At 43.7% G+C, this 11177-nt stretch overlaps 1 protein-coding gene and 1 long non-coding RNA gene across 3 annotated transcripts in view; one reads left to right on the plus strand and one right to left on the minus strand.

The window, feature by feature from the left end:
• LOC117953094 (calcium/calmodulin-dependent 3',5'-cyclic nucleotide phosphodiesterase 1A-like) overlaps positions 1-11177 on the minus strand; it is a 31587-nt gene that overhangs the window by 15297 nt on the left and 5113 nt on the right. The window contains exons 3-5 of the mRNA XM_034885865.1: positions 8202-8228; positions 2483-2596; positions 2193-2375 (exon numbers count right to left, since the gene is read on the minus strand). Coding sequence (XP_034741756.1) covers positions 2193-2375; positions 2483-2596; positions 8202-8228 — 324 coding nt within the window. The remainder of the gene's footprint in view (positions 1-2192; positions 2376-2482; positions 2597-8201; positions 8229-11177) is intronic.
• The window catches only part of LOC117953154, a 20882-nt gene continuing 14353 nt past the window's right edge, over positions 4649-11177 (plus strand). The window contains exons 1-3 of one of the 2 annotated variants that reach the window (XR_004658577.1): positions 4649-4769; positions 5304-5305; positions 9320-9330. This is a non-coding gene — a long non-coding RNA (uncharacterized LOC117953154). Of the gene's footprint in view, positions 4770-5303; positions 5306-9319; positions 9331-11177 lie in introns of those variants that run through there. The other variant, XR_004658576.1, reaches the window with a different exon arrangement.

Below are 11177 nucleotides of genomic sequence, written 5' to 3' on the forward strand. Positions count from 1 at the left end.
CCACCTGAGACACAGCCCCCACGGGACACCCACCTGAGACACAGCCCCCACGGGACACCCACCTGAGACACAGCACCCCCTGACGGCCTGCCATGATTCTACCGAACACACAACGGTTTGGATCGTTTCTGCTTCTTAACTGTGAGGATTTGTCCGCTTCAAGTACTTTTAATACTATGTGTGTGTGCGTGTGTGTGTTTGTGTGTGTGTGTGTGTGTGTTTGGGTGCCTGCGTGCGTGTGTAGCCCAATCCCAAAGTCTGGACTCACAGACTTTGGTGAGCATTCTCGTGAGATTGGTAAGGGCTTCGGGTTGTCCCCAGGTCGGATTTCAAAGGTACGTGAAGGTCGGAGTACACACTTGCAGAGCCCTTTTACCCAAAGTTCAAAGTGTTGTGACATTTACCGCGGCGACCACGGGGAAATCAGAAAAATTACAAAGGTAAACAACAGCATGACACGCGACCACGACAAGGGAACGACCTGGGCCTCGGCCGTGCGGCACGTGTCAGAAACATCTTTATTATTAAATGTTGCCTAGGTAACATGTTATCCCGGTGAGTGCTCTCCCAATCCCATTTATACCTATCTGGACCCATGTGGCCTCACACACTCACTCACTCAGCACCTGTGATCTATTAAGTCTGTGAGTGTTTAGTCATCAGGGCTCACTTTGGGATTGGGCCAGTGTGTGTGTGTGTGTGTGTGTGTGTGTGTGTGTGTGTGTGTGTGTGTGTGTGTGTGTGTGTGTGTGTGTGTGTGTTTGTGTGCATTCGAGAGAGTGTGTGTGTTGGTCGTTGCTGTTAATTTTCCATGGTGCTGAGAAGTACGGTGGCCATAAGGCACAAAACCCAACAAGATTTTAGAAAGAACAAAAACAGCAAAAGAGAAAAACAAAACAACATTTTACACAATACGACTTCTCAGAAATCACACCTTTGTTTTTAGCCTTTGCTGTTGTTGTTGTTGTTGTTGCTTTTTTGTTGTTTTTCCCTCCGGGCCACCGTAGAAATGTATGCATTTGAAACCTTTTTCCAAACCGGTGTGGCAGCGAGTCATGTGGGCTACGGTTGTTGCAGAAGGTTTATCTCGCGCGTGGGGGCGGGACATTCAACAGATTCGAGCGCCCACCAGGCAGAAGCATAGATCGGCGCCCGTGTGTCGAGGTGTTAGTTCAGTTCTGCGGAGGTTGGATGTGTGAGCTGCATGTTGTTCACATGGAAAATGGCTGTTCAAGACTCCTACGTCGTGCATTCCTTGAGCATTTGCAAAATGCTTCATGTAAAGTCATGTTGTGAGCTGCAGGAGTCCCACTTTCAGTTAATCTCCGCAACGCAGGTGGTGAAGATTGTTTGTAAATCTACTGAGATAAGTTTTAATATGTTCATACTTTTGAAAATGCTTTGTATTTATTTGACAGGGGCCTAATCTTTTTATTTTTCCCTTCTCACTAGTCTGGATCGACGGAGCTTTGCCTCTCCTCTTCCACTCTCTGTGTGTTGCTGTTCCTGAAGCGCCCATCTTCTGCTCATTTTAACGTTCATAATTGTATTTTGAGGTTGTACCAGAATAGGTTTACACGCTTTAATTTTAAAAAACACCATATTTTTGTTGTACTGCACATTGCTGCAGATCCTGTTTTCACCCTGTGTGTTTAGGTCTGTAGTTTTAACTACAGAGTGAGACATCTCACTTCTATACTATCTTTGTTGGGAGCTGCACATGCTCAGTAGCTCGGTAAGATCCCATCAGCTAGATAACTCTTTCTCCAGATTTGGTCAGTCCAAGGCAGGTTTAGCTGGAAGACTTCTTCTAGACCAGGGCCACTTGTGGAATACCTGCAGAACAGGGACAGGAAGTAGTTCTTTTGGAGATTCTGGTCAACTAGTGGCTGTTGGAGCAGTGTTCTCCATTGATAACGAGCTAGCATGCTACGGTTAGCCACCTCTTCTCGGCTAGTGCCGTAGAAAGCCGTGCAGATGTTGAACAGCTCACCCAAAGACTGAAGGCAGAGGACAGAAACCGGGTCTCACTCAAAACAGCATGGATAGTTGTTGTTTTTTCCAAGTTTGTATGCTTGTGCACCTGTGCGCTTGTGCTTTGGTTTGTTTCTCGTATCCCAGCATGCATCTTTGATGTAGCAGCACCTTGCTCCACAGCGCTGTGGAGATGGAGCTGGACGTGCAAGACTAACCTTTCTACAAATATCCCAGCTTGCACTGCGTGGACGATGCTCCTGAATCTTGGCTTCTCCTCAGGACGACGCTTGGCCACACCCATCTTCCTGGTGAAGGTACACGCCAGCCAATCACGTACTTCGCTGGGCACCGACTCCGCCTGCAAGTCGCTGAGCTCGTCCTCGGTGTCCAACAGACGCCTGTAGGACAGAAAGAAACACCCGTCAGTCACGGCTGGGACTAACAGGGACGGGGATTTGATTTTGTTGAACACCCATTCGTCCATCTAGCTGTCTATCAGTCCTACTTGGTCTCATCAGTGTAGACGCTGTCCAACATGGCAGCAGCGAGCTCCAGGTTCCTGCGGAGTTCCAGCAGGTCCACGACACCCCGGTCCATCTGCTCCAGGACCCCCTTCAGCCTGACGACACAAACACAAAACAAGAAGGACAGATCAACTAACACAGGAGAAGAATTCATCATCCAAAGTGTTAAAAAGTGGAGTTGCTGCTTGAGTGACTGTCAGTTCATACAATTGCAGAAAGCAAACCACAAAAATCATGTGTGTAAAAGTGTGTAATTACTCATCAGTTGCACACTGTTGGGAAAGTCTGCAGATTAAAATACTGGCTAATCTACTGTGTCATGAATTAATTTTCTGAACTGATTTTTCACAGGCGTTTTTCCATATTTTTGTTTGTAAACATAAAGGAAAAGTTACTAGTAATTTTCTGCCAGGGCATTATCAGTTTTTCTATGGATTTATTTTCTTAAAGGGCAATGGCAAAAAGGCAAATGGCAAAAAGTTCCCTGACCCCAGCTGACGCCCAAGTCCCCTGAACTCCAGCTAGCGCCCAGCTTCCCTGATCCCTGCCTGGAGCCCTGCTTTGCTGCTATTTTTACCCTGATGCCCTGGGGTCACGATACAACATGTGACCAAAACGGTAAGGGTTAGGTTAGGGTAGAACGCAGTGCCCTGGATGGGCGCTGTGAGGGGCACGGGCACAAGGGGACCCCCGGTGTGAGTAAAACACTTCAAATCTCCTTAAAAGACCTGGTTCGGTTCTAAAAAGCTGTTTAAAAGAAGGCCAAAAGCTCGGAGCAGGGCAAAAGGACCACAGGACTGGACTGGCAGCGGGAACATAAAACTTTAAATAAAAGGTCTCCTCCAGTCCTGCTCGGCTCCTCTCCCCGAGACACCGACAAATAGTTATAATAAATAAAATTACTATAATTAAAATATATAATATACACTGTACATAGAGAAAAGAGGAGAAAAAAGAAAAGAAAAGTTAAGATAAATAAAATAAATAAAATGTATAAAAGTTGTGTTGATAAATAAAATGCCCGGTGTCCAGTCTAAAAGAAATACAATTAAAATATATTAAAATAATCTTTTGACATAACCACGTTTAAAAGTGCTAAAATACTGTTTGAATTACTTGCCCCTAAGGATAAAAAGTACACATACCATTCAAATTAGTAAATAAGTGCTTTAAAAAGTGCTTATGAAGATAAAAAGTGCCATGCAATAATGTGATTGCTCAGCTAAGAGTTCATATTTCACCATTTGACACAGGAATACGTTTGGGTGCATTATCAGCAGATAATAGAGCAGTTACTTTTTATTAAAGTGAGATTAGCTGTTTAACGCATGCTGTTTTCATTCTCATCAAGCTCATCATATCTGAAAGTGGATCGGCGGGACATGTTTCTGTTATCTTCGTCTTGACTCCACAGCCGTTATGTCCTGCTGAGCTGTCTGCACTCACTCTCGCCAGATTTTAGTCAGACAATCACAGCCCTGAACTCGCCCACCCAAAACTAGTTTATACCTGCCCACTGAAATGAAAAGTTACACTAATGTCTGAGCTGCTGTTTTGGGCTCCGAGTGTTGAGAGCTCAGCAAACAAAAGAAAATTATACAGACACTATTTCTGAAAACAGAAAGGGCTTTCTTTATGTTTCAGCTCCTGAGATTTGACAGGACACATAAATCTATAAATCATGCACACTGCAACATCTGGAACTGAGGGTTGTGGCTAGCAGGGGATGCAGCTATGGCGTTTAGCCGCGAAAAAAGTGGCGTTGACAGTTAGTTATCCACCAAAACAACTAGTTAGGTTTAGGAAAAAGATCGTGATTTGGATTAAAACACCTCCGAGGAACGAACTCGTGTTTCCTGGCTGAAAATATTCAAATTGTATTATTATTAGAGCTGTTACGATACCAAGAAAGTATCGGAAAACTCTCTGATACTGACTAAACCGCTGGTATCAGTATTGGCAAGTACTGGAGTTTGTGCACCGATACCACGTAATTTAGCCCTCATTTAGTAGATTAGAAAATCTACGTTAAAAGTAGTTTATTTATGTTGTTTTTCCGTCATTTGCTGTCAAACTGGATAACAAAGTCATTTTCATATTATTTTCAGAAATCATATCACATCCATACAGGGACAGAAGTACACACAGCTGTTAAAACATGATCAACTAAGTGACCCGCTGGTCTCGGATCAGTACTCGGTATCGGCCGATACACAAGTTCACGTATCGGAATCGGTATCGCGGATGGAAAAAATGGTGTCGGACCATGTCATACCTTGTGTTGTCTTCTCATCAAAATTGCAAATCAACACTTTTGTTGACGCTTTTTCATCGATAAAAAAATAAAAATCTCATTCTTCTTATGTTTTTCTCACGCAACACAGTTTGATACTTCTTTGATGTTTTCAACACTATTAACTTTAGTTTTTTAGTTATTTTTGGAATTCATGGTCAATAAACCTAATTTGTAGGAAATTATACCTAATGTTTGAGTTAGAAAAGCAGAAATTAGGAATTATTTCGACTAAAATTAAAGGAATGGATGTTGATGATAATCACAGACTGGAATATGTCAACTTTTACTCAAAACTATTTAAAAACCACTTCAATGTGATTTTTCAAATGCTATAAAAATGAATAAGAAAAAATTAATGAAAGTAGAGATGTGTACTTGCCAAAGAGCGTTGTGTGGAATCAATCATGTTATTTTGGGGAATTAAAAAGAACATTGATACAGAAAAAACAGGTCAATTTGCAACGGGGACAACATTAAATTAGATTTTGCGTAACTTCTGGCCGTAGCTGTATCCCTTCTGGTCACAACGTTAACGGTGTTGTTTTGTCCGTTTTCATTGGCTTATCTGAAGGTTAGAAGTGATCCGGCTGTCCCTGTCCCCAGCCAACCTCCTTGTGCCATTTTTTTCGGTCTTTCACACTACTCTTTACTGTTGTCACTCTGTATTTTTATTTTTACTAATCATTTTGGGCTAAGACACAAACCCCGGTCGGTTGGTGGGTCGGTGTACTTGGCGGCCAACGGATTTAAAAAAATAGAAGAATGAAAAAAAAAAAAAGACAAAAACGACCTGTTTTCCGACAAATAATGGAAATCAAGTCATTTTCCATTTTTTTGTTCCCCTTTTCCAAACGGTAGTCAACAAACAACTCGTTTCCCAATTCTCGTTTTATTGCCCGTGCTTGGACCTCGCTCTCTTGGCTCCTGTGTTATTAGCCTCATTTAAAGGATTTTGGTCGTTCACACCACTCCCTACCACTCTCTCTTTTAACACCACATCACCTTACAGCTGCTCTGCAGGTGCGTCCTCCACACACGCTACAGGAGGATCTTTGTATCTGGCGCCGAGAGACACTGACCAAGCGCCAGTACTTGACGAGTCGGGAGTGAGAACAGGTTGTTCTCTGCTGCGTGCCCTTGCACCGTCCTCCGTCTGGATGTGCCGATTTCATCACCTCCGAAAGGAGCATTAGCAGTCTGCGGAAATCCTCCCTGCAGACGCCATGCACCTGCTCCCTGACAGGAGGAAGCACGATCGTCATGCTTCCCACACAGCTGCTGTCTCGTTCACGGCACAAAACCAGAACATGACTGTTTTCCTCCAGATGGGAGGCCTCGAGACCCGGTCGCCTGTCAATCAGCCGACCCCAGTGGTAAACATGGCTCCTCACAGAGCTGACGGCGTATCCGTCAGATACGTTTGTCAGCCGGGAAAAACGTTCATTTCAGTTGGAAACAAGGTCATTACAGGTTAAAAATTGTTATTTGCTTGTTATTTTGGTTCAGCTCTGACTCCTCAGTTTCATTTAAGTTATTTTTCAGTGTGCTCACACTACGTCATCTTACAGCGCCGCGGTCGAGCTGCTGCCCATGCAGCCTTGAACCAATCAGATTGCTTGATTTGAGCTACTCGTTTTATAAATGGTGGAATATATTAGAAAATCTTTTTTTTTTATTCAATAATATCGTATTGTGAAATTAATATCGTGATAATATCGTACCGTTAGACTAATGCTGCGTTCCAGACACAGTTTTTGTCCCGTAAGTTACAACTTCAAGTCACAACTCACGAAATGGTAGCGTTCAAGGAAAAGTCACCACAAACCCTTCGAGCTTAACATCAGAAGTTAGCATCAGACGTTAGCATTAGACGTTAGCATCATACGTTAGCATTAGACGTTAGCTAGCGTTAGCATATACTAGCAATTTCTAGTCTGCGGCATGTTTTAGGATTTATTTAATAAACATTACCTGTGGTAGTCTACAATCATATGTGTATGGTTTTGATTACAATGTGTGGAATTACCTTACGTTGCCCACATAGATGCTAAAGGGAGATTCATCGGCAGTTTGTGAAATGGTCACGTTATTTAATCTAATCATTTCTTTACAGGTCATGTTATTGTCATTTTTTTGGTGTTGCATTTCCTTTCCGCTTTCTTCTCTTTCTAACCTAACCGTCCCGTTGTTGTGGACGGCGTGCGGCGTTTCATTTCCCCGTGGTTGCGTCCCCCGGAGCAGCCCAGTGTCATGGTAGTTCTAGATATGGTTCATGTCTGAAAACCGTGACATGAACACAAATCAATAAATCAAAATAACCCTTTCACGATCTGCCGTGAGACCGAGTTGGAGAGACACTGAACAAGCGCCGGTATTTTACAAGTTCGGAGTGAAAACGGGTTGGAATAACCCGAACTGTACTTTTTATAACGGATATAAAACCTTTTTTTAAACACAAACGTTTCTTACATTTTAAGAAATTAGGCCTATATCTCAATACTTTTTTGCGAGAAGATTCTAAGGTGCCATGCAACAAGAGGGCACATATACACATGTATATGTATATAAATATATATAAATATGTATGTATTTCTCTATTTCTGACAACAGGGGACACATAAGGTCTCCGCCGCAGCCAGGCATCGTGCCGTTGTCATGGCGATGAAAACACCTTCCTGTACACTCAATAAAATCGGTTTCAGTTGCCATGGTTACAGCTGGAGTCTGACAGGGAGACGGAGCGAGGGAGAAATAAAAGTTCAAGACTGCAGCATTCAGTGAAGGAAGTATCTCTTGGCTTCACTTGTATTTATTATCATGAGTAGCAGCTGTAGTGGTATTGGTGTAAATGTGCAAATGTTCTGGTGTCGTATCATTCATAATTTAAAACCTGCATGGAGTCAGAAGAGATGCAAAGCTTGAAAAGATTGTGCAATGATCTTAGCACAAGTGGTTCGGGTCCCAACACAAGTCCCTCCACCGGTAGTTCCTGGACACAAACACCCGTTTCCTGAGTGAAAGTGTCGTGTTTTCTCCTTCACTTCTTCAAGGGACACAAAGTTTGCTTTCCCTCGTTAAGGGGGCGACGCCGAAGTCGTCAAACAGATGCAAAGAACAGAAAGAGACTCGAGACTCTGTGGTTTAAGACCAAATCATGAACCGGTTCCGGGACCCCGGTTTATCTGCGTCATGTCCGGCCTCCTGCACACACTACCAAGGCGCCCCCCCTCGCCTAAACCAAAACGGAGGATTTCCAGGAAGTAAGAACACGTACTGTAAAACACAGACTATCACCTGTAGTGGGCTGTTTCACATGAGAATACAGCTTTAGACAGCCTCTTCAATGTGTGTGTGTGTGTGTGTCGGTGTGTGTGTGTGTGTCGGTGTGTATTTGTGTGTCTTACCTCTGCGATGTACTTTTGTATTTCTGCCTGTAAACAAAGACAGAAACAGAACAGTCACTCAAATGAACCAGAACCAGACAATCCTCATCATCTGTGTGTGTGTGTGTGTGTGTGTGTGTGTGTGTGTGTGTGTGTGTGTGTGTGTGTGTGTGTTTGGGCAGCGATGCACACTGGCCCAAAATAACCCTTTTCCCCCCAAACACAATCAATACGGAACAATTACCATCGGAGCGCCTCGGACAGCAAGAAACGACTCTTTCTATCGCCCATCAGCATCCATACGATCCAATTAAAAAAAATAGTCATACCATTAAATCAGCCGGAGAAGACTTTAAAGGTCCCATGACGTGGTGCTCTTTGGATGCTTTTATCTAGACCTTAGTGGTCCCTAATACTGTATCTGAAGTCTCTTTTATATAGACCTTAGTGGTCCCTAATACTGTATCTGAAGTCTCTTTTATATAGACCTTAGTGGTCCCCTAATACTGTATTTGAAGTCTCTTTTATATAGACCTTAGTGGTCCCTAATACTGTATCTGAAGTCTCTTTTATATAGACCTTAGTGGTCCAAAGTGAGTTTAGTTTCGGCACCAAAACGATTAGTTAAGATTAGAAAAAAAAGACTGATGAATGGGTTAAAATAGCAGTCCCTTAAAGTAGTACTCCTGGGATATGAACCCCCGTTTCCTGGGTGAAATGGTTCCTGAGTGTCACTGCCCAATGTGAGTCAAGTGCAGATTTGAGTCTCGCATTCTCAAATTTAAAGGTAAATAAAGTCAAATAATTTGTGAAATCCATGAAATAATAAACTTTTCTCATTACAAACAATAACAGAAGATGGAAATCATTTCAGAAACGTTTTAGCTATCTATGCTAACGTTAGCTCAAAACGTCATTCAACTGACAGCCTTTGATGTGTTTGATGCTAACTTGCAGCCAGCTGTGAACCAACTTCATTAAGCAGGTCCATTTTTACGGTATTGACATTACAGAAGTTTCTTGTTAGCATCTTGTATGCTAACTACTCTTTGCAAAGTGACTCAAATCTGCACTCTCCTCACATTGGGACACTGGGAACAGTCTGCGTACAGCAGAGCCCAAACAATGAGGAAGTAAAGCTAATGTCAACGAAAACACCAGAGTTAACTCATCCTTCATGGCCACGGCTCGCCGGCGAATCCATTACATGATTTGAGCTAATGAAAAAGCCCCTCTGGTGTGTAAATATGTCAATAACTAGGATCTGAACGCTCCATTTGGTCTGAAATGAGCCAATCAGGGCCCTGGAATCGGGCCCTACAGGCTGACCACAGCTGGGACACGACTCGGCTCTGAACCGGGACAGCAGGGGCCTGATGTTTCAAGGTCGATGGGTAATTGTACGCTGGCCTGCATGGGCGGAACGGCACTGAATTACACAGCGGGGTACGGGCAGAGCGAGCAGCACCGATCTGCATTGTGTCTTTGTTTAAAAAAAACACACAAAAAAAAGCACGCTGCCGCTCCGACAGTGACAGGTGAGGACAGAGGTGTTTTTTGGGGAATGACTCATCAATCTGTCATGACTTTTCCAGTGAGCTCATGTGATTTTGCTTCCTCTACTTTCCTCCTCTGCTGATGTGTGTTTTTTTTTTACTTTCACCCCACATGTTCTCTTCCCTTCGTCCTTGAGCTTTATTAGTCCCGAGTAATAAAGTATTCTTAGATGCGATGCTTCTCTGCATGAGTGTTGTTGCACCAACGCGGCGGGCATGGTGCGAGTCGCACATTTTAACTGGTTTACTCCATCTACACCGCCCACATCAAGAGACCAGGCGCCCCAGCCTGATGAAACAGCCGTTAAAATGCACCAGTCTGATAATAAATCAACTGAAGCACACAGACACAGACACACACACACACACACGCATACACACACACATACACACACACACACACGTAAACAGGCACGTACACACACACACATACACACACGCACATAAACAGTCACGTACACACACACACACACACACACACACACGCACACACACGCATGCACAGTCCGTTTATGATGAGCACTGTCTGGTTTACTTTAGCAGTCGAGACGCATTGAAGGAGACAAGAAGCAGAGTCAGAATAACGTCCTACATTTCTATTGTTTGTACTGTGATAACTGAACTACGCTGTAACTAATTTAATGTAAAATTTACATTAACTTACTGGAAAAAAATGGACCAGCAAGTTACTGTGAATTATTTTTACAGTAAAGTTACCGTGCTTCCATTTAAAGTATTTTACGTATTCACTGTAAAAAAAAACAACAATTAAACACAACAAAAACTAAATATAGAGTAGTCTATATTGTGATTTTTTTTACAGTAATACTTAGACTACTGTGATTTTGTCACGTTGACAAGGTTGTAACGTAACTTTACAGCAATCTACTGTAAATATACATTCATAAAGTTGCCTGTAAAAAAGTCGGTGGGTGGTATTTTATGGCTGGGCACAAGGTTAAGTACTTCATCTGGATTCCCCAGGACTAGGTGGAGGGACGTCCAGCTGGAATTAGGCCTCAGGGAAGATTTAGGACTAAGAAGAGGGACGTCCAGCTGGGAGGAGGCCTCAGGGAAGACCCAGGACTAAGAAGAGGGACGTCCAGCTGGGAGGAGGCCTCAGGGAAGACCCAGGACTAGGTAGAGGGAGGTCCAGCTGGGATTAGGCCTTGGGGAAGACCCAGGACTAGGTGGAGGGACATCCAGCTGGGATTAGGCCTCAGGGAAGATTTAGGACTAGGTGGAGGGACGTCCACCTGGGAGGAGGCCTCAGGGAAGACCCAGGACTAGGTAGAGGGACGTCCAGCTGGGATTAGGCCTTGGGGAAGACCCAGGACTAGGTGGAGGGACGTCCAGCTGGGATTAGGCCTCAGGGAAGACCCAGGACTAGGTGGAGGGACGTCCAGCCGGGATTAGGCCTCAGGGAAGATTTAGGACTAGG

Source organism: Etheostoma cragini, chromosome 11, assembly GCF_013103735.1.
Source record: "Etheostoma cragini isolate CJK2018 chromosome 11, CSU_Ecrag_1.0, whole genome shotgun sequence".
Classification (NCBI taxonomy): Eukaryota; Metazoa; Chordata; class Actinopteri; order Perciformes; family Percidae; genus Etheostoma; species Etheostoma cragini.